This window comes from Corvus kubaryi, unplaced genomic scaffold (genome assembly GCF_017639235.1).
Source record: "Corvus kubaryi isolate FWS band 111438036 unplaced genomic scaffold, C.kubaryi_AGA036_p1.0 37352, whole genome shotgun sequence".
Classification (NCBI taxonomy): domain Eukaryota; kingdom Metazoa; phylum Chordata; class Aves; order Passeriformes; family Corvidae; genus Corvus; species Corvus kubaryi.
This window is the reverse complement of record NW_024581114.1, coordinates 1838383-1861411: the sequence shown is the minus strand read 5'-3', so window position 1 is coordinate 1861411 and position 23029 is coordinate 1838383. Positions and strand designations below refer to the sequence as shown.

The following is a 23029-nucleotide window of genomic DNA, read 5'->3' as shown; positions in this document are numbered from 1 at the left end:
CATCTTTCCCACTCCAAGCAGTTGGATAAGGAGACGATTTCCATGGGAAATCCCGCACTTTATCCCACAAAACCACTGAGACGTGTTTCCCTGCGCTCCCCTTCTCTGGAAGCTTCTGTCTCATCTTCCCCATTCCGAGGAGTTGGATTAGGAGCTGATTTCCAGGGAAATCTTGCTCTTTATCCCAAACCAGCACATAGATGGGCTTCCCTCCACTCCCTTTCTCTAAAGACTTTTATCTTGTCTTTCCCATTCCAAGCAGTTGCCTAAGGAGCTGATCTCCAGGGGAAATCCCGCTCTTTATCCCGGATAACCACAGCAATGCGTTTCTCAGCGCTCCCCTTTTCCTTTCCGCTTTCCCATCATCTCTGCCACTCCAAGGAGCCGATTCCCGGTGGAAATCCGGGATAATCCGGGATAACCCGGGATAACCGCAGGGCCGCGCCCCGCCTCGCGGCCCTTAGCAACGCCCCACACTCCCGTTGCTATGCGGAAGCGCCGCCCTCCCCGTTTGTCCCTCCCGGCGCTCCGTCCCCCACCCGCTGCTCCCGCCCCTCCCGCCGCTTTCAACCAATCAAACACCACACGCTCCTCCTTGCCGCCAATCAGAGCGCGGCGCGGCGCCCTCGCTGGTGACGTCACGCACCCCGCGGGCCAATGGGAGGCCGGCCCGCCCGCTGGCGCATGCGCGCAGGCCGCGGCGCGTCCCCCGCGTGCAGCCGGCGCCGCCGCCCTCATGTCGTGGCTGTTCGGGCTGAACCGCGGGGCCGCCCCGGGCGGCGGCGGGGACGCAGCACCCGGCGGCACCGGGACCGGCGCAGGCAGCGGGGCCGGCCTCTCCCTGCCGCCCGTCCCCGGTGGTGGTGGCGGCGGCGCCGGGGACCGCCAGACGCCCAAGGACAAATGGAGCAACTTCGACCCCACGGGCCTGGAGCGCGCAGCCAAGGCGGCGCGGGAGCTGGACGCGTCCCGTGCGTGAGGGGACGGGGCGGGAGGGCGGGAAAGCTAGTCGGGGTGTGGTGGTGTGTGAAGAGGAGGTGTCAGAGCAGGGAGCGGGCTGTGCTCCGTGGGGCCCAGCCGTGGGACACGAGGAAAGGGCAGGAAGCGGTGCCCAGGAAATTGTACCGGAATGTTTACTGTGCAGTGACCGAGCGCTGGGGACCGGAGAGGGTGTGGAGTGTTCTTCGCTGGGGGTATTCCAGATCAGTCCGGACACAACCCTGTGCCCTGGGATGACCCTGCTGGACCCTATGAGCCGCTTGGGGCCCTTCCAGCCGGACCCATTCAGTGACAATACCTCTGCCGGGTCCCACCTGACCAGCCTCGGGTTCCTGCCCTGCCCTCCTGGGGCACCAGGATCAGCATTCCCAGTCACGGACCTCTGAGCGCTTCCTACAGGGCTTGTGAGGGGAGAGGGAGGCACCAAAGCATCGTAAAATCACAGACTTCCAGAATGGTTTGGGTTGGAAAGTACATTAAAGCCCGTTCAGTGCCAACCCCTGCTGTGAACAGGGACACCTTCCACTATCCCAGGTTTCTCCAAACCCCATCCAGCCTGGCCTTGCTTGGAGCTTTTCCACAGGTGTGCTGAGAAGTTTCATAATCATTTATGCCTGGGAGGGTTAAATGTGCTATTGCAGAGCTGTGCTCCAGGAGCAGCTGGAGCAGGGTGGATTGAACAGTCTGAGCATCTTGTTTGCTGAGGAAAGACCTCTCACTGTCCATAATCTCTCCCCACTCTCCAGGCCATGCAAAAGATGCTCTGAGCCTTGCCCAGATGCAGGAGCAGACCTTGCAGCTGGAGCAGCAAACCAAACTGAAGGTGTGTCGGAATTCCTTGTGTTGGAACTCCCCAGGCAGCTGCCAGGTTTGGGAGGGACAGAAGCTGAAATCTCTCCTCTGCAGAGGATGTTAAATTTTCCTTTCTGTTCAGCTTCAGCAAACAGCAGTTGTTTGCCTTTAGGGAAAAAAAGTAATTCTGAAAGGTGAAGTACCAGCTAGTTTGGCCTGTTCTGGCACATATTTTGTGGCTTTGATTAAAACTTGCATGTCCCGAGTGGTTTTGTAACTCCTGGAGTATCACTGCTGTTTTGGGGTAATGACAGGGGTTTTCTGTGGGAACTGTAAAGTAGTTGGGTAAAGGATTTCTGTCTCTCATAAAGGAATTTAGGGATTTTTTGGGTGTTGGTTGGTTTGTTGTTAAACAGGATTAAATTGTGTTTAATCCTGAAATGGTTAATTTTGATATTCCTTACAATTGTATTTTAGATCGTATTTTAGCTTTCTTGTGTCAGTGGTCATCTTTTAAGGATACCACTCTGATGACAGAGGGATCTCTTGGAATATAATTGTCACTAGCATTTCTCTACAGGATGATCCATTAATTTGTGATAATTAAATTATCCAATTATCTCACCAGGAGTACGAGGCTGCCATAGAACAACTGAAGAATGAGCAGATCCGGGTACAAGCAGAAGAGAGAAGGAAAACACTCAATGAAGAAACAAAACAGCATCAAGCAGTAAGGGAATGAGGGGGAAGCCAAGTGAGGGGAGACCTTGTTTGTATCTTCCCTTATGGAAAAGGCAATGATGCATTAATTATCCCTTTTTGGGGTGAGGGGGTCATGGGCAGCCAGAGGTGTGGGGATGTTCACAGGCTGAGCCCCTGTTCTGTCCTGGGTTTGTAATGTTGAACTGGATTTGTAGTTACAGCTCTGCCCTCTTGTTCTGTTCCCAAGTGTTTGAGCATCCAAAGGAACCGGTGGTAGCAGTTTCTCTCGTTCTGAGTTTTTGGGGATTTTCCTAAAGGGCTTTTCAGGGAAGTGTTGACAAATACTGGCTTAGCAAGTGTTTGTGTAGGCCTGAACAGTGAAACGGCTCTGAAGCTGTTTGGATTTCAGTCTTAAGTAGCTTGGAACCCTATTTCTTCTGAGTTAAACAGGAAAAAGTATCTTAAGAGGAGAAGTGATGCAAATCTGAGGGTCTCTTGTGAGCAGTGTTGGTGCTTCCTGGTTTGTTTTACCATGAGCCACTGGCATGGCAATAACCCTGAAACAGGGAAAATGAAGGCTGGCCTTTATGGTAATAGCTCAGATATGGGGGCTTCTTACTCTGAGAGCACAGGAGATGAGGAGATTGATTAATTCTAATTAATCAATTAGAAAATCAATCCAAAAGCTTGGGAAGTTTGCTAGAACCGCTTGTTTGGCACGTGGTGCTTTTACCCTGGCAGAGTTTGGACTTTGAGCAGGGCTGGCCTAGGAAGCAGCTGCACACTCAGCTGCTCTCAGGGGTTGGCTCTTCACCTCCTGCAGCTCACAGGGCATCATTTGAAGTCAAAGAAAACTCAATCCTGGTTTATTCCATGATATTTTACAGTTGCTGTGGAGGAAACTCCCAAGTTGTTCTGCTGTCTCTGTATTTGGAATAGGGAATGATGTCCTCCCTGCTGGTGGATCCTCAGCCCACTTCCAGTTCAGTGGAGATGACCTGGCTTTCTTTGGAGTTGCAGTGGAAAACTGATGAGAGGAATTAATGAGGAACAAATAAATCTTTATCAAAACCAGAGCCCATCAGCCAATCCTGACAGTTCTGTTGCTTGCAGTCACCAGTCCAGATAAGGTGGTTTAGAACATGAAAACCTTGTTTTTGCCTATGAAGTCTCCTTTTCTGGGCTAAGAAACACTTGCTCTTCGTTTTAATATCTGTGATACCTTAAAATGAAGTCAGACTGTAGAGATTTCTCAGCACACAGGAGTTTTTGGTGCTGACTGAGGATATTTTGCCCTGTTCATATTCAAACCCCGGATTACTTTTTGTTTGTGTGGATTTTCCCATTTTATTTGGTTTTTTCCTCCTGAACAATCCAAACCTCCTTCCCCTCAGGACCAGGTTGTCTTTTAACTGCCTGATCTCTGTATTCTGAGTTCTGTTTTCTTTTTTGAAGAGAGCCCAGTACCAGGACAAACTGGCACGGCAGCGCTACGATGAGCAGATGCGACAGCAGGTAGGGTGGATTCCTGCTCTGATCCAGCTGGGAATGGGCTAGGAGCCTTCTTAAATCAAAGAGATGCTCTGGAGCCATGCCCTGTCCTGCTGGCCAGGTGGCTGGTGCTGGGCACAGTTGCCTTCATCTCTGTTATCTGCTCAGCATCAGCAGTGCTGGCCTGGCACATCAAGGGCCGGGCATTAGGACAAAGCAGCAGCTTGGAATTACGATGAATCTGGGAGATGGGGAGAGGAAAATGCAATTCAACCTGAGCCACCAGCTTCTTGAAAATATTGGTAGCACTTAAGTTCCCACTTGATGGAGTTGTTACAACATCACCATAACCTTCTGCTGTCATCTCTCTCCCTGCAGCAACTTGCTAATGAGGAAAATCTGAGGAAGCAGGAGGAATCCGTGCAGAAGCAGGAGGCCATGAGGCGTGGTGAGTGTTCTGTTCAGCTGCTGAGGGTGTGAGGGCACATGGAGTCCTTGAGCTGATCTTTGTGTCCATACTGTGCTTGATGTCAGAGTGGCAAGAACAGGTCAATCCCAGCTGTGCTAAAATTACCAATTGCTTCCAAGGTTAGCTTTAGAAAGGGCTGCACTCCTAAATGTCTGCCCTGTTATTCTTGGATTTCCCAATGAGCTGTCAGCATCTCCTGACAGAATAACTGAAATTCTGATTTTACACTGGGACAACCTAAAATAGAGCCAGTTTTGAGGAGGGGAGAGAAACGGAACAGCTTCTGGGAGGAGTGCTTGAATCTGTGTCACCTCACATCCATTCAGTTTCCTGTAGGAAACAAAGCTGTAGTGTGAAACTTGCTTAGTTTCTTTCTGGTGTTGGGAATTGCCAGAATTCCTGGGTTTGCAGAGCTCCTGTGGGGTACAAGTCTTAGAAATGTTAAGGCAATTTGTGTTTGACTAAATGGGCTTGGAAGGCCTGTTCTGAGCACAGATTTGGACAGCTGTGCTGCCATCCAGTGAGGGAAGTATAGCCTGAATAAAACAGCCCAGTGGTGAAACCCTATAGGATTGGGTGATTTTACCCCTGGATTTCTCATTCATTCTCCTTTCACACAATTCTGTGTTTGAAGTCACAGAGCTTCCAAAATCCTATTTGAGATCGGCAACTCCGTTTTGCTCCTCTCCCTTGTGAGTGGTGCACAGCGCCTTCCCCAGCATTCTCCTGCTCCCTGGCATTGAGCCACCCAAAAACCTGACCTCTCTGGTGTTTTTTTTATCCAAGCTACCGTGGAGAGGGAGATGGAGCTGCGGCACAAGAACGAGATGCTGCGGGTGGAGGCGGAGGCGCGGGCGCGCGCCAAGGCGGAGCGGGAGAACGCCGACATCATCCGCGAGCAGATCCGCCTCAAGGCCGCCGAGCACCGCCAGACCGTGCTCGAGTCCCTCAAGTAGGTGCAGGGCAGGGCCTGGAGCTGCTCCAGGTGTGTCCCAGCATGTGGGAGAGCCTGGGGTTTATCCCTCTGAGAGGAATTTCAGCCTGGTGCTTCTCCAGGTGTGTCCCAGCATGTGGGAGAACCTGGCTTTATTCCTCTGAGGAATTTCAGCCTGGTGCTTCTCCAGGTGTGTCCCAGCATGAGGGAGAACCTGGCTTTATTCCTCTGAGGAATTTCAGCCTGGTGCTTCTCCAGGTGTGTCCCAGCATGTGGGAGAGCCTGGGGTTTATTCTCTGAGGAAATTCAGTATTGTGCTCCCTTGTGCTCCCAGAAATGGGAATTACCTTAGCAGGAACTCTGTCACTTGTCTCTCTACACTGTCACCTGAATGGCAGCCAGGGATATTTATAGTGATACAATTTTTCTCACAGATTATTTCAAGCCTTGTCCTCTAATCCTGCAACTCAGGAGCTCTGAAAACCCCTCAGTTTTTTCAGTTCCCCTCAGTTCTTTCAGAACATGCACCACAAGGGTTTAAAGCAGTTTGGCTCCACAGGGGTGGGTATTTATGTTTGGAATTGGTTAATTTTAGGTCCTTTGAGTTTTTGAACAAAAGAAAAGCTTTAGAATTAAATACCTTCAGTTCAGCACAAATAATATATTAAAGGAATAAATTGATACCATCTTAAGGCCAGATGCTTTTCTGGACTTAATCCCAGCTCAGGTGTAGGCATCAGATGATTATAAATGTATTTTCCATGCTTGTTCATGTTCCAGTTCTGAGGTGAGCCCTTAGCTTTGACTGGTTCTGGAGAAGATTAACAGCTTTATTACAATCTGAAAGTGTGTCTTTAAAATTTATCAATTCAGTCTTTGAAATCCCTTTCTCTCCTGCTTTCCTTGCTGTTTGCTTCCCACAGGACAGCAGGGATGCTCTTTGGGGAAGGATTCCGTGCTTTTGTAACAGACTGGGATAAAGTCACGGCCACGGTAAGGTTGGGATATCTGTCAGTAACTTCCAGATAAGCCTGTCTGTAAATGTGTGTGAAACTCCTGATTATGCCACAGCTTTCTATCTAATTTTGATGTAGCCTAGAGAGCACTTAGAGAACTTAATAAATTGATTAAAAGCCAGACCAGCATCTTTTCACGGGACACAAGAGCATGGCAGTGGAGTCTTGTGGACATAAGATTTTTTTCTCAGTGTACTACTGACAACAAAACTGCAGTGAAAATAGACTTTTGGTAGCATGGCTGGTTAAAATGGAAATTTTGCTTTAAATCAGTCACCACCATCTGCTCCACCCTCTGATTTTATACACACACAGGCTGATACAAAACATCCTCTGCCTGAGAGCACTGGGGAGAACAAGACAAGCTTTTAGTGGATCCTTTTGTCATCTGTACCTGGGGTGTCTGCAGCATTCAGAGCCTTTTGTAGATCTCTGCTCGGTGCTTTTAGCTTGACCCAGATACCAGTTTTCCTGCATTATGGTCATTTTTGCTTCTGACATGCTCTTGTCTTGTGAATTTGGGACATCTAGCTTAAAAAAAAAAAAAAAGAAAAAGGTAAGTCTATTTTTGGAAAGGGGGTGGCACAGCTGGAACTCATCTTTCTGTTGCTTTGAAAATTTGGAAATTACTATAAGGTAAGAACCAGTCAGTTATTTTAGGGTTCCTCTAAACGAGGCCTGAATTTTCAGCTCTGTCTGTTCTAAGGGCTGCTCTTTCCCTACCTCTTCCCATCCAAGCAGAACCCCAAAGGTTCTGCTTCAAGCTTTTTGGTTTCATTGTGGTTTTAGTGGAATTCACTTTGTTCATGGACCAGAGATCCATTCCTTTGCTTGATACTTCATGCCAAATAGGTAGGCACTGTAATCAGACTGATTTTTAGAGTTGACAGCTGGGTTCTTGTTTGAGACAGAAGTGTCAGTTTTAAAGCTCTGTTCCTCTGTATCTTGTGACATGAACATCAGTGAAGTCCAGAAGTCTGAGGTAGTTACATCAGCTCCATCCAGGCAGAGGTAACTTTGCTCAGTACTGGATGGTCTAAGAGAGCATGAGATCATGGCACTGTTTTTAGAGGGAGGCTGCTAAAATGGTGAAACCTGTTCTGTGTTCTGTATCTGAGCTGAATTAGGTGTGGAGATCCCTCCCTCTTTGCATCCTGGATCTCACAGTTCTGATCCCTTCGTGTTTCCACCCAGAGCAGAAGTGATGTCACACATTTCAGCAGAGTGAGAGCGAACAGATGGTGCCTCATGGTTTATTGAACAGTGCCATCCTTGTTGTCCTTGAGGCTTTTGACCCTGATCTGTACTTGCAGGAGAAGTCAGCTTATTTTAAAAGCAATTGCTGCAGTTTGCTCTTCTCTCTGATATAAATTATTGGCATCAGCTCTAAGCTGACTCCTAAGTCTGGATTCTTTCTGCTTCACTGGCAAATCGATGGGGATGTCTCATTTTCTGGGGTTTCTGGAAGAACAGCCCAGTGAAGGATGGTAATTCCCATGGTGGTTTTGGCTGTGTTGCTCCTCTGGAGTACCTAATTCCCTGTTTTGTTGGGGCTGGCAGGGCTGTCACCTTCAGCAGATACTCCCTTTTTGTTCCCCACCGTGCACTGCCTTGGTGGCAGCCACAATTCAGCTGGTTTATCTTGGCATCTTAAATTCAGCTTTCATTTCCTGGTGTGGTGAGGGGCATTCTGGCAGACAGCACCTGGCTGGTGTGGCTGTTTTATCTTCATCACTCAATTTACTTGAAAATCTGGAAAGCCCCACACATTTTGGGCAGGATATACTTTTGGATTCAGGACTAAATGCTTCACTTGTGCTTCCTCTGCCTTTTGCTGTGCAAGAGCAGTCAGTGAACAGAGAGTGTGAGACCTTGACTGTCTGAACAGGGATAAAACACCTTACCAAAAATAAACCCCTCCTGGTCAGCATTTGTCCTGAATCTTAATTCCCCACCACAGGGCATGCTGCACACAACAGCACTGCCTCGCCAAGTGTTTTTCCTAATCTTTCCCCCTTTTCTTTGCAGGTGGCAGGCCTGACCCTGCTGGCAGTGGGGGTTTATTCTGCCAAAAATGCCACGGCAGTAGCAGGGCGCTACATAGAGGCACGTCTGGGCAAACCCTCCCTGGTGAGGGAAACCTCCCGGATCACTGTGCTGGAGGCTCTGAAACACCCTATCAAGGTAAAATTCAGCTTTGTTTTTGTGTTACTCTCAGCCATGAGGGTGCAAAACTCAGGCTGGGACTGTCAATGGGTCTGAATAAACAGAATATTAGAGGTGGCATAAGGTGGGCTGAGCTCATTGGCATTCTGTAAGATGTTCTAGTCCAAGTGAGTTGTCAAAACGGGGTTGTTTTCTACCTGTGAGTAATTGAATTTGTCCTCTCAAGGTTGGTAAACGTCTCACCAGCAAGGCTCAGGATGCCCTTGAAGGAGTTGTTCTCAGTGTGAGTACTCTGTTTTCCTGTCTTGGGCTGTGAAGGATGACTTTAGAATCTAAATCAGAGCGCTGGTTCCTTAAACTCGCTTCTAAAGCTGTAATTCCAGCAGTTTTGGAGACATAGCACCCTTGGGACCCTGAGACCATAAATAAGCTCCTGTGTTCAGTGTGACATGCATTAAGCAGCCCGTTCACCTTTTTTCCTCTGTGAAAAGCAGTTGGAAGTCTTAATTCAGTCCTTGCTCTGGCGCAGTTTCTCTCTGTAGTCAGCATGTTAAGATTCAGAACTCCACTTGTGCCATCTGAAGTTAAGGATTACTGAACCTAGACCTGCTTCTAGGCCAAAAAATCCAAGTACTGTGTGCATTTGCCCGCCTTGGGATTGATTCTTAACTTGCTAATTAGTGCTGCTTCTGTATATTTGCTTCTGAATTTGATTGCTGGGTATCAGGCAAATTTAAGAGCTGCTCAAAGCTGCTGAGAGAAAATGCTCCTGCAGGAATAGCTCTCTCCCAGTATCCCCAAATGCAGTAGTAATATAAATACGAGTTTATGACTTGAGAAGGCATTAGCACTGCAAAGAGTTGCTTGTGTTTTGACATATTCATGCCAGAGCATCCGTTAGGAAGTGAATATTTAGGTGTTATCTGTTCCTAGAGTAGTCACTGCACTGCTTCCTGCACTGCTGCTTTTCCTTATGAAAGAATTGTAGCCAAGTGGACAGAAAATCGAGTAAATCCTCACATAGGACAGGAAATGACCCTGGTGTGGAGTCATGAGCAGCTGAAGTTAAGACTTAAAAGCTTGAGCCTGGAGTGCTGCCTCCTTCCTGCAGGTACTGATCTGGGAACCTGGTAGGTGCAGCTCTTTTGGTACTTTCTGCTCCTTAAATTTAACTCTTTTCTTGCAGCCCCAGCTGGAAGCACGTGTGAGAGACATTGCCATAGCAACAAGGAACACAAAAAAGAACAAAAGCTTGTACAGGAATATTCTGATGTATGGTCCCCCTGGCACTGGAAAAACTCTCTTTGCCAAGGTAAAACCCTGCCAAGATTCTGCCAACCTGCGTGTTGCAAAGTGATCTGAGAATTCCAGGGCCTGAGAAGCCTCCCTGGTCTGAAATCTACTGCTGGAGTGTTGCATAAACATTGTGATCCTGTGTCTCTGTTGGGAAGGGAGGAAAGGGCAGCCTGCCTGCTTCAGCTCTGGGTTAGTGCAGCCACTTGGATTCTAGTGCTGAGTGCAGGCAGAAGAGCCTTTCCGTCTGGGAAAGGCCCGTGGCAGCTGGGATTTGTGGGAATCACAGCAGCAGCCACTTCATATCCACCTCTGTTGGTTTTATGCCCTCGTCGAAATCGGTCTTTTCTGCTGTTCACAGTCCCAGAGCAGAGACAGGGATGGCTCCATGTGCAGAGGCACTGCCAGGATGATTTTTACCTGGATTTGAATCAGAATTTGATTTTTTTTCCCCTTGTTCTTTAGTGCTTGTCCGCAAGACCTAAGGTTTCATAAACTTCTTAACAGTGGCAGATTTGACACTGTGATGCAAGTTCAAATTTTTTTCCCCTCTATCGATACTTGATACCCCTATTCCAGAATTTTTCTGACAGTATGACACCTAGTTTGGATTTCTAAAGCCAATAGAGATGGACAGAAATGGGAAAAATAAACAATACACAAATTAAAATTGCCACTAAGCGAGTAAAGAAGATAAAGAAGACAATACCTCCCCTCTGCAAATAACCACACTGACAGGACTAAACTGCTTTGATTCCCTCTTCATCTTCCATGGCCTTGCAAGTGAAAATAAGTGTTTAATTTGCTGGTTTTTGTTCCCTTCCAGAAATTAGCTGTGCACTCGGGCATGGATTATGCCATCATGACAGGAGGGGACGTGGCTCCCATGGGCAGGGAAGGGGTCACAGCCATGCACAAACTCTTCGACTGGGCCAACACCAGTAGGAGAGGGTAAGTTGAGCTTCCCTGGATCCTGAATTTGGGTTCTTTCTCAAAAAAACCCTCACCACAACGAGGTAGTTCAGCCCCTCAGGAGCTGTTATTGAGTGAGGTAACACTGAGCAAACACAGCGTCTCCTAAAGTTCTCCTAGAATGGGTGAATCCTTGTTAATTAGTAATATTTAAAAAGCTGTAAACCTTTGCTTTTCTGTTCTCTCAAACCCTTTTTACACCCAACTTTTCCAGATCAGTCATAACTTGATTGCCTGATCCTCACCAAGCAGGAGGAGAGTTCCTGCCCACTTGAAAGCTGGGGCAAGTTTCCTTCAGGGTGATGAATGTTCTGACAGTAATTCGAGGATTTAGCACAAATTAGATGTTCACACTCTGATATTATGTTCCCTGTTGCAACTGCTCAGATTTTAAACACTGATAGGATTTAGATCCAGCTTCTTGTTTTCTTTTGAGTCTCAAGCAGAAGGAGTGAATTATAAGAAATAAAAGAGGACAAGGAGGAGACAGATACTAAAGGCATTGACATCAGGCAGAAAAATCACAAACTGTTGTGCTTTTTTAGTCGCCTCTAAAAGCAAATTTTTATCTGCAGAGAAGCCTTGTGTTGAGGCTGAATCTTGGCTCCCTGATTTTGTAGGAATATGTGGTTAATTTGCTCATTCCAATAGGAATGGATTTTTGCAGTGCAGAGGTGGCTGAGGAGCTTGTCTGGCCAGGATGTTAAAATTCAATATTGAGCTTTCAGGGAGCATCACTTTGGGTTTTGTGCTGGTTTGAGCTCAGATCTGTAAATGTGGCTGCCCAGTGATTTATGTGCTCTCTGATTGCTCGAGATGGACATTATCTTGCAGTGTCTGTTTTAATCCTTGCTTCATTCATCACCTCAGTGTTCCTATTTCCCCTTACAAAGGAAAAAAAAAAGCAGATAAATGTCCTAAGGATTTAAATTTTTTAGGCTTCTCCTACCCTGAGCTATAGAAGGGAAGGTGTTAGAATTTAAGTGAGCTTAGTATTTAAGTGAGAACTTGGAAGAGATGTGAGGATACTCAGCTGGATGCTTCCATTAAGGAATTCTTTGACAGCACTGCCTGGGTCTGAATTTCTCTGCCCTGATAAAAATTTCTGTGCATTGCAGCTTCATACACTTCCTGATCAAAGCTTACATGTGTCCATATCCAATATTCTCACCTCCTGCAGCACTGAAGTCTTTAAGCAGATTTAATTCTGAATATCCACCAGTGTCAGCTGTTAGTGTTGCCTTTATTAGCTGAAATTATGACAGCAGACACTTCTCTGCAGAGAATATTTGAGGGAAGCTGGGGCTGAGTGGAAGATGTTAATAGGCCTGAAATTCCCTGGAAGAAAGCTGGGTTTGAAGCTAGGCAAGGAGGTAATACAAGCTGTGACAGCTTTATGAGCAACCTGCTTTTGTTATTGATAAACATCTTTACAGGCTCAATCTCTTGGGAAGAGCACTGCCCTTAGGTTAGAAGTGAATTTATTTTGGTGAATAATTCATGGACTTTATTAATTTACTTCTCCACAGGTAGTAAAACCATTACATTCGTGCTGCTGTGGTTTGGAAAAGAAAAACCTCACAAAATAACAAAGCAGGCTGAGGAGATGACTGTGGTTTGGGCTTTTCAGGGTGGCATAAGGAAGAAACATGGCAGGGAGGTGTCATTGTCACCAAGATTTCTGTATTGTGCCCTTGCACACATCTCTCTGAAGAGGAGGGAATGCTAAAATAGGACTCTCAGACTTCTAAATTTCAAAATCAGGTCTAAATTTCAAATACCTACTGCAGCTTGGCAGTAACATCCAGCACTGCCAGCCACAGACTACAAACTGTGCCTATGAAAACTCCCATCCAGATTTAAAAATCCTGAGGAGTTTAAGGTCACGTGCCTTAGTCTTGCTTCAGTCTGCTTGAAACAGAACTCCAGAGGCCTGGGGGCAGATTTATGGCCTGAGGTGTCTGGAATGAATCCATTTCTCAGCTGCTGGGCTGAGCCAGGTGCACGCCACGGACAGGTTGCTGCAGCTTAGCTGAGAAACGCTGCCTGAGGAAATGAGTCTGCTTGGGCAATCCTTTGGGTGCTGCCAGCTGTGGGTGCCTGGCAGTGGGGCAGGAGGATCCTGGAGCCAGCTGAGCCTCACTTACCTGTGTCCTGTTACTGTGTAGTGCTTTCCTTTTGCAGCCTCCTGCTGTTCGTGGACGAAGCGGACGCGTTCCTGAGGAAAAGGGCGACAGTAAGTGCTTGGTGTGTGTCTGTTCCTGCTCCTGCTGCAGTGCCAGCCAGCAGCCTCCTGCACTCTGATTATCTGGCTTCAATGGGCAAGAGATGGAAGCTGGCAGGTGCCTCAGTGCTCAGCTGGTTCGCTGGTGCAGAGAGAAGAAATCAGCGTTTTGTAGAATGGAACGAGCATCTCGAGCCTGAGAATTCCTCCCTGCACGAGATGGGTAGCACAGTCTTGATGGGGAGCTTGCAGCAGGAGAGTAGGAAGGAAGGAGCCATATATTGAAGGTTGTTCATGCTGGTGCCCTGCAGGGTTTGAAGTTTGTCCCCACAGATATTTATCTTTGAAGGTTTTCATTACAAAACTGCTTTTTGCTACGTTAACAAAGTTTCAGCAGCGTCTTCCCCTGCACAAGTAATTTGTGTTTCCAAAGTCAGTCACCACATTGTACATTCAGTCTGGACCTGCTGCTTGAACCCCAGTGGTGTATTTAAAGAGCTCTCCAGAAGGTTACTTTGAATGTGTGAGTGAATCATTTGCTGTGGCTTATTCTCCTCTTAAGTATCACACTGGACTTCAGCTAAAATAGTGTTCAGCAGGGAAAGCCACCTGGGCCAATGGCCAGAGCCTGGGGTTTGAAACCAACCAAATCACTGGGTGAGTGTGGATGAATCTGTAATCTCTCTCCTGGAAGTTTAATTCCTAACCTTTTGCCTGGGTATAGAAATTGATTTTTTTTTCCCCCAAGGTATTACAGTGCTTTGGGTTCTGCTGGAGTGCAAGTGCTTGACAATAACAGAATTCTCTTTGTCCATAATGCTGCTTAAGGCTGTGACCTGTCTGCAGCCCCCAGCAGCTGACCCTCCTCTGGATTTCATCTTTGCAGGAGAAAATCAGTGAGGACCTCAGAGCAACTTTAAATGCATTTCTGCACAGAACAGGACAGCACAGCAACAAGTGAGTATCCAGTTACAGCAGCTGATATTTCCCTGGATTGAGGAAGGTCTTTAGGGGTATCTGGTGTAGAAATGGAAGTTGGAAATGATCTGTGCTGCTGAGGGATTGAAAAAAATCTGCAGAGAATATCCCCCTTTCAGTTTATGTGCTGAATGTAGCTTGGTCCTCCTTCAACTTTTCCTGGCACTTCAAATCAGAACAGTAGGAAAATTTTTTTCCATAAACTGGGATGGTATTTGGACATCTTGAGTGTCTTTATGTTTATATTTTCTTTCTTGGTAAGTTGCTGTTTATACAAGGAGTATGGGGCCCAGGAAATCACTGCCACAGAAGAGAACTCAGAGTTCCTCCTGGCTGGGTGCTTCATGTTCCCTGGAAAAACACTTCAGTGGTGCTTGCTGGAGCTGCTCTTCCTCTCCAGTGACCTCTTCCCATCTTGTGCTTGCGTGGGCAGGAACTTTGAGGCAGATGAGTTTCCATCTGACTCCTTTTCTTTCCATCTCACTCCATGTGGGATCCCAGAGCTGTTCCCTCCTGGCTGCTCCACGATGGCAGGGCTGAGGTGACAGAGGGGTGTGTGGGAATGTCACTGTCCCCCCACCCCTGCTCACTTTGTCACACAGCTGGGAACTCCCTGCACAGCACTGCTCAGTTCAGCCAAAGCCATTTCCTGTCTGTCCTAATAGAGAGGTGACCTTTCCTCCACCTTTCTCAAATAATACTTGATTTTTTGGTGTGAACTTTACTTAGTTGTTAAAACTTCTCCTTTCACTATTGAGCCAACAAGAAAAGTTGTCTCTGGCTTTATGTGGGAAGGGGAGGTTTTTAGTGATGAACTCCCCTTAGTGAGGCTGGAATGAAAGACTTTCCATAATAACCTCATGACACTGAAATAAGTATCCTGGAAGGTCACTGTTCCAGGACATTTTCTGTCCTTAGGGTCTCCTGAACTTGGCAGAGCCAATGCAGCTCTCACTGATAGTTGCTTGTGTGTAGCTTCTGTGTCACAGAGGTGCCTGGGAAGAGGTGTTTTTCTAAAATAAAGAAGTTGCTAGAAAGCAAGGTGTTGAGCCTGCAAGAACCTTGGGTTTTGCCTCTGGGAGGACAGCAAATCTCTCCTGAAATGATACATGGAGTTGCTGTATAAAGCTGTGTTGAGTATAATTATTATTACTAAATGATATTTGCAAGAATAACCACAATAAATATTTGAACTGCAAACCAGGGACAGGCAGGGGATGATTCTTTCTTTCCCCTGATGCTAAATTGCCTTAGCAGAACTCTGGGGGTGTTTTTTGGGTGCTGGGGATGCTCTGGCTCCCCTCAGAACAGCTGAGCTCTCCGTTGGAATGAGCTCTCAGTTGAGTTCAGCCCTGATTTCAACTGTGAGCCATTCGAGGACACTGAACATGCCCTGGTGATTCATGCACTGCTTTTCACTTCTGAGCAGCCTTATTGCTGCTCTGGGCAAGGAGGAGTCCTGCATCCATGAGTGGGAGCTCACTGGAATCGGTGTAATGGGGCATGTAAATGGGGCTGCTTTGGTGAGACCCTGAGGAGAGCTCTTCCTTCAGCAGGGAATTGTCACCAGGATTGGGAATTGCTGCCTTCAACTTCCCAAATTCACCTTGTAGGATAGCTGGCTGGCTGAATATCAGGCTGCATGTCAATCCTTAATCCAGGCTTGTGTTTCTGCAAGTCCTTGTTGGTAGAAAAGCCACGGTCTTGTCTTGGCCAAGTTATCTCCAGAAATGACAGCAGAGAACACGGCCCCTTGTAGCCAATGATTCAACCAGACAGCAAAGAACATCAATATTCCAATAGCTGTGCTTAAAAGCCCATTTCAAATTATTAGGCACTATTAAACTGCTAACATCAATTAAAGCATTAAAGTATTGGCACAGGGAAGAAGCAGCATTACAAAGCAATTGAAAAAAAAAAGGGTTTCCAGCTCCAAAATGCAGCAGGACCTGGAGCAGCACATCTGTACCCTGGAGCAGAGCTTGGTCTGCACACATCAGACTCTTCTAAATAGCCCAAAACACACATTGTAGTGTGGTGCTTGAGATGCTGTTAAAGCTGTTCCTAAAAAATCCAGGGTTGTTTTTTTTTTTCCAGGTGATGAAACATCTTCAATCCCAACCACGGCAGCTCCCGATGTTCAGACTTAGTTCATTGATTTTTATTTTCATGGCTTTGTCAGTCTTTCCTTTTTGTTTTGTTGTTGTTTTTTTTTTCCCTCTGATTCCAGGTTTATGCTTGTTTTAGCAAGCAACCAGCCTGAGCAGTTTGACTGGGCCATCAACGACAGGATAGATGAGATGGTGAACTTCGACCTGCCCCAGCTGGAGGAGCGCGAGCGGCTCGTCAGGATGTATTTCGACCGGCACGTCCTGAAGCCAGCCACGGAGGGCAAACAGTGAGTACCCCTCACACCTCTCCCACCTTGGAGAATTCTCTTTCTTCTGTTGCTTTTCTTCATCCCCTTTCCTGTGCATTCTGTCTGTAACCCCACTTTAAACAAGCAGCACAAGAGTTGGAGAGACGCCTCTCGTCGTCTCGATGCGACGCCATCCCAGATTTTTGTGCCGTGCTTTGTTGTGCCCTTAAAATTCAGGAGGCAGTAATTCAAGCAGAAAACTGTAGGAACTCTGTGCTGTGGCTACAAGTCAACCAAAAGGTTCTTCTGCCTTCCAGGAGGTTGAAGCTGGCCCAGTTTGATTATGGCAAGAAGTGCTCGGAGATTGCCAGGCTGACCGAGGGCATGTCTGGCCGGGAGATCTCCCAGCTTGCTGTGGCATGGCAGGTGAGTGGGGCTTTTCTCCTTCCTTCCTTTTCCCTTCCTGCAAGGTTTGAGGGTTTGATTTTGAAGTCTCAAATCATCTCTCCCTGTGCAAGTTTCATTTGTCCATAGGGTGGTACCAGAACGCTGCTGGCTCTGGGGTGGGTGTTTGCAGTATCAGCATAATTCCTCATCCCATAAATAGGAACAGTTTTGATAATCCCTAATGGGAAATCCCTTATGGAATTTAAGTAAAGCAGGTGAGTTTGGAGTGAATTTGGGCAGTCCATGCTGGCCACACTCATGGTTCAGCTCAAGAAACTCAGCAGAAGAGATGCCTGATGTTGTTGCCCTCATCAGAGCACTAAACCATCCTTCTTCCCTCCTTTGCTCTGAACACATCTTTAGTGCAACTTGAGCTATTAAAGAAACAAAACTGACTGGAAATGGAGCTGAAAAAAAGTAGTTATTTCTTCCATACATAAAAATAAGAAATGCAGACACTGGAGTGCAATTATTCACATGCTGAGCAAGCTTTAGTGGGTTTTTTCTTAAAATCAGGTTTTCACCTTGTTTTGTCACAGCTGCCAGTTTCTTACTGGATTGTGTATTTCCATAAACTAACCTAGAAATATCAGTTGAAGGAGTGTGCTCCAGTCTGTGTGTCATGTAACCTACTCATGTCAGCCTCCTTTCAGGGATTGTACAAACAAAGTGGCTTTTTGTTTAGGTCTTAAAATTTTAATTTAGTTTAGCAGCTCACAAACATCTTACAAAGTTTGTGTATTTCATTCCTCCTCCTACTGGTTTTCCACCTTTTAAGGGACAGAAATATTTATCTTTTCTAATCTAAATTAATTTAAATTGCAGTGGTCATGAGCTGAGGTCCAATTTGAGTGCTGTTAGTTCTCATTTTATTCTTTGGTGGCACACAGCTGGTTAATCTCCCTGTATAATCTTTGTGATATTGAATCATATTTCAAAATGTGTGCTGTCATCTGCCCCACGTATGTGAAAGGCTTTGCTGCCAACTATTTCCTGTAATAAAAAGTTGTGATAAATGATCCTTTGCTTTTTTATCACCCCTTATCAGCAAGTTTGTCATTACTCCCCAGGAATGACCTCAGCTTTTATCATTTATCCTTTAAGTGCTGGTGAAGGAAGGGAAAGCTGGGGGTGACTAATTCCCTGACAGCTTTTTAAAATGTACCTCGTGGTGCCAGCACTATTAACAAGGGTTTGATGTAAAATTGCAGCAGGAAATTGTGCTCCTCTCTGCTCTCATGAAACACTCAAAGGGCTTAAAAAAAGCCATGCAGGAAAGGGTGGGCAGAAATATCTGAGTTGGTTTGATATAGTGAGAAACTTCATCTGTGGCAAAATCAAAGTTAAATCAAAGGGACCTCATTTCTTTTAGGTCAGGAAGGGGAGTGTGATGTGTCAAGGGTCAGTGTCCAGCCCAGGGACTGGACATGTGGACATGAGGGCATCCAGGATGGAATAAGAATTGCCCTGGGAGCTGCCTGCCAGAGCTGTTGATGCTCTGTGGGTTCTTTTGCAGTCACTGGGTTGAGGGATTTGGAGCTGTGACCGACTGGAGCTGCTGTTCCTGCCAGCTCTGGCCACTGGCCTTGGCAGGATGTGCCCCCCCTGCCTTTGGGTTTGCCTGTGTGAAGCCCCTCAGTGGGTGTGGGGAAAAGCCCCTCTCCAGGCAGGTGTTTTTTACTCAACCCCAGTGATCTCCTGGGTGCTGTTGGTATTTTAGGCCCTGGGTTAGCACTGGGGGGTCATTGTAGGTGCCTTTGTAGCTGCTCCAGTGCTCTGGACTATCAGGGAAGGTTTAAGGCTGCACTTATCAAGCCTTTCTGGCAGTGTTTTCCTGCCTCAAATTCCTGCCTTCCTGCTCTCCTTCTCGTGGGTGCTGGTGCACCCCTGTGGAGGGCTGTGCTCTGAACTGGGTCAGGGAGCTGAGCAGAGTTAAAAATAGCTTGGCAAGACAAGTTAACTGCATAGCTACAGTGTTCAGGGTAGGTAGGGGCTGGAGGAACCAGGAACTGACTCCAAAAAATCCTTATCAGGCTTCCCTCAACTGGATGCAGCAGCTGTAGGGTGCTTAAGTACCACAGACACTCTGTATTTCTTATATCTTGTATCAATAGATCATTTTTGGTCTTTTAATTACCTTTTGATTCAAGGTGCTGCCTGCCAAAGGTGGGAAATAATCCGATTACAGAATATCCTGAGTTGGGAAAAACCCACAAGGATCATCCAAGTCCAGCTCTGGGCCCTGCAGGGGTCAAACCCCAAAATCCCACCCCGTGCTGATGTGAGCAGCCCCTTTCTGGATGCACACCTGAGCTTTAATCCTGGACACAGGAAGGTGGTTTTGCCTGATGGAGTTTGGAGATTCTTGGGCTTGCCTGGGATCATCTTCACTTCCAGAACTGGATCCCAGAGATGGTTTGGGGAAAGGGCAAGTTCTGAAGCTTTAGGAGGTGAAAGCATCACAACCCCTCAGCTCTTCCCAGGAGTGTCCTGGGCCAGCAGCAGTGGCCACTCTGTCCTTGCAGTCAGTTCCCATGAGGATGCTTTGGGATTCTTCTGCCAATAATGCCTTTAAAACCCCATCTCAGTTAAACTGAGCAGTAGCTGCAGCTTTCACAGGCTCAGTTTTCCACCATAAGCTGGGTTTGGGATGGATTGACTGTCATTTACGTGGAGTTCCAGCCCTCTGCTGTTTCAGTCTGGCTCAGTCTGTCCTGAATTTACCAACAGAAAAAAAATAAGGTGCAGAAAAGCAAAGAGTGTAACCTCTAGCACTGGGAAAAATATTGCTGTCTGGCACAGCTAATGGTGTGCGTGCTGGAAATCCATTTTAATCTCTTCTGCAGGAGCCTGAGCATTCCTTTTTGTCCTTGTGCCTTTTCCATTGCCCCTTTATGGCTCTAGCATGGACTAGATGCATTTTCACCTTAAAACTTCCCTTCAGCTCTGTTTACAGTTGTGTGCAGACTTCCCAGCACTGTACTCAAACCTGCTGATGTACTTTAGATAAAATGTCAAAAGCAAAAAGCAACCTTTCACTATTCCAAGCTGTAATCTTGGAAAATTGTTTTGGCAGCACTTCAGGAGAATTCCCAGGAGTTTTATGTCCCAGTGTGAGCTTCCTGTCATTTCCTTGCCTTTTATGCCACTGACATAAATGCCTTTTTTTTTTTTGCTCCCTGAACCCTGTTTATATTTTAAAAATAGCTGTTGTATTTTTGGGGGTGAGGGGATTTTTTTTCATCAGGCCATTTTCATTATCAAGGGGATTCAGAGGATACAGCTGAGTCTGGCCAGGTTAAAACAAACCACAAGTCTTGGCTGAAATGAAACATGAGGTCATCTGGGCTGGACTTGTCATCTGTTCCATGCTTCTACATCCCCACCAAACACTTCATTTCATGATTGGGTTTGAGGGAGAAAACAGGAATTTGCTGCACTGGAGAAAATGGGTTAAAATCTGTCCATGCAGGAGGCAGAGGTATGAATATAAATGAAGCTTGGTACCATTTTTGTGTGTGTGCAAGCTACTCCCAGAAGGGGCAGCTGCTTCTCCCATTTGCTTTCTTGACAGCGAGGGCCTAAGGCTTTCTGAAAATAGAAAGTCATTGAGAAAATCAACAGAGCGTGAACTGCACAGCTTTGCAGGAGGTTCCACACCGGGCTGGATGGGCTGTGCAGGGGCAGGGAGGAGGGGAGGTGAGGCATCCTTCCTCTCTGAGCTCTGGAAGCACAAAAATGCATCCCAGGAAAGCGCTTTGTCCATTTTTGAAACACCCCACGGGAGTCCTGCAATAATAAAAAAATAAATGTAAAGGGGGGTGAGTCAGGTCTGAACAAAACCTTTCCACTGTGCCCCTTTTGCAGAGAGGACAGGAGGGGTGGGAGAGGTGCTGTGTGAATATTTGGCAGGTTGTGGAAGCAGTGCCTCTCTCCTGGTGCTTGTGGAAGTGGCAGCCTCGGTGCTGAGGATCCTGCTCAGGCAGCGAGAGCAGCACCGGTGCCTTTGTGCACGGAGAATTCCCTGCTCACAGCCCTGCTCCTTGCTGCACTCCCTCCCTGAGGCCAGTGTTTGCTCCTGGTTTTAAGTAGGAGCATCAGCCTGGCTTAGCAGTGCTGCCTGGAGGAAGGATTGCAACGGGTTTGCACAGGGAAAGGATTTGATGCTGCTTGCCAGAAAACCAGCTCTGGGGGTTGTGCACTGAAACCTTTTGTGATCTAACCAGCTCCCCAAATAAAAAGGGCTGGAAAGTAGGTTAGAGGAGCCTGAAAACCAGCCTGGGTAACCTTTTGCTCATTTCTGGAAATAATTATTCCTCCTGCAGTGAGGTAGCACTGCTGTAATAGGCAGCTGTAACCCCCAGCACTGTTGTGGTGGCAGTGCAACAGCTCAGCCTGGGCTTTGTCTTCTGCCCCATGGCCTTCCCTGGGCAGCAGGGGTGTGTAAAAGGGTCACAGTTGAGTTTGTTTCTGTGGTGCTTTTGCTGTCAGACTCGTTTCTTGCTATAACTGATGTTTTGCACCATCAATAACTGATGGAGCCTCAGCATCACACTGCAGCCTGTCGTGAAATCCAAGTTAACATTCCTCACTGGGACAGGAGACAGAAGGGTTGGCACGGGCCAGCCGAGGCTGTGGTGGCTCTGTGGCTGTGGACAGAAGTTTGGGGCTGTCTGGGACAGGCAGGGTGGCTGTGGGGAGCTGCAGGGGTCCCACCCCTCATCCCGAGCTCCCTCATTCCCCACCCGCAGCGGGAACGCGGCGCGGAGCCGCTCTCGGGAGCACTTGCAGAGGGAGGAACCAGATTTAGAAATCTGCAGCTTGGGGGCTGCTCTGTTACCTTGGAGATGGGTGCAGCTGACAGCACAAGCATCCTTCCCTTCCTCGGAGGGACCGGCTGTGCTGGCATCTGCACCACGGCCGGGCTGCGGTGCCAGCTGTCCTACGTGCCCCCTGCACGAGGGACAGCCCCTCTGCTGAGGCCCTCACCGGCCTCTTCCTCCTGTGGGCTGTTGGACAAGGATGGCAGGAGTTCCCAGCCCTCTCTCCAAGGAGCTGTGGTCACGTTTGTGCAGCCTCTCACAGCTCCAGGATCAAGTGTTTGCCAAGCGGAGCTGGAGAGACGGGAGTTGGGGTGTGAATGGAGCGGGGAGGGACAGGGAAGGTCCTGTGGGCATTTGAGTGCAGGGTGGGAGCTGACACAGCACAGGAGTGGTGCAGGGGAGATTCCTAAGGGAATGCACGAGGAGAGCAGGATCAGTGTGTGTTAAACATCATTTTAGAGACACCACATTGCCCATATTCCCCCCGGCACTGGCGTTCGTTCTGCTCTGCAAGTGTTTGAACAATTTTCTGTCGCCTTGGATGGAGTCATTCCATCACCACCCTGCACCCACCTCTCTTCACCTTACTGGCTTCACACGTGCAGCTCTTTTAGAGCAGGAGAGGAAATTTAAACAATCCAAGCATGGGGCCTTTTCTTCTGAAAACAAGGGCTTTGATTCCCAGGAAATCCAGAGGTTGGTGACTGCTCTGGGTGCCGCTTGGAACGGGACTGGGTGCTGTGGGGGAAGTCGTGCATGGAGAAGAGAACAACAGAGGGGGAGCAGTCTGAAACCTCCCCTGATCCTGGGAATTGCCATCCCTGAGCTGTCTGACGTGCCCTTGTCCCCACAGGCAGCAGCCTACGCCTCGGAGGACGGGGTGCTCACCGAGGCCATGATCGACGCCCGCGTGGCCGACGCGGTGCAGCAGCACCGGCAGAAGATGGAGTGGCTGAAAACAGAAGGTGCTGAAGCAAACAAAGGGACTGACAGGAACCCCCTGCTGCCTTTCCCCAAGGGGACACCGGTGTGAGAAGCCTGCAGGCTTTGTGTGAGGACAAGGGCCTGGGAGAAAGCTGGGAGGGTCTTCTGGGTGAAGGTTTGGTGGAGTCAGACGTGGAGAGCAGCGTGGCCCTTGGTGCCAGGGAGGGGCTGCTGCCTCAGGCTGCCTTGGGTCTCGTGGTTTTTAAGCTACACCAGAAAAACAAAATGGTTTAAATAAGGCAGAAGCAACGGAATTAAAGGACCCCTTGCTGAAACACCACTGGGCTGTGTTGGTCTCTGTGGCCTGTCCTGCTGGAGAGGCACAAACCCCAAATCCTTCTGAGCCATTTCACATTTCTGCAGTGTCCCACAACAAGGGC

At 47.8% G+C, this 23029-nt stretch overlaps 1 protein-coding gene across 1 annotated transcript; it reads left to right on the top strand.

Annotated features, from left to right (window-relative positions):
* Window positions 1-704: 704 nt before the first annotated feature.
* On the top strand, window positions 705-22929 carry LOC121666487 (ATPase family AAA domain-containing protein 3). Its single transcript, XM_042032082.1, has 16 exons — window positions 705-971; window positions 1746-1822; window positions 2420-2521; window positions 3949-4008; window positions 4363-4432; window positions 5240-5405; window positions 6311-6380; window positions 8432-8587; window positions 8796-8852; window positions 9756-9881; window positions 10689-10813; window positions 13019-13070; window positions 13945-14015; window positions 16267-16434; window positions 16713-16821; window positions 22519-22929. Exons 1-16 carry the CDS (start codon window positions 737-739, stop codon window positions 22696-22698), a joined length of 1824 nt encoding a protein of 607 aa, XP_041888016.1. The 5' UTR covers window positions 705-736; the 3' UTR covers window positions 22699-22929.
* Window positions 22930-23029: the final 100 nt, after the last annotated feature.

What these genes read in the sequence shown, in the direction of transcription:
- LOC121666487 (XM_042032082.1), top strand. Translation starts at nt 737, where the DNA reads ATGTCGTGGCTGTTCGGGCTGAACCGCGGGGCCGCCCCGGGCGGCGGC. An exon ending in GCAGGAGGCCATGAGGCGTG is followed by an intron (nt 4,433 to 5,239) that starts GTGAGTGTTCTG and finishes TTTTTATCCAAG; the next exon opens with CTACCGTGGAGAGGGAGATG. An exon ending in GAAAAACTCTCTTTGCCAAG is followed by an intron (nt 9,882 to 10,688) that starts GTAAAACCCTGC and finishes GTTCCCTTCCAG; the next exon opens with AAATTAGCTGTGCACTCGGG.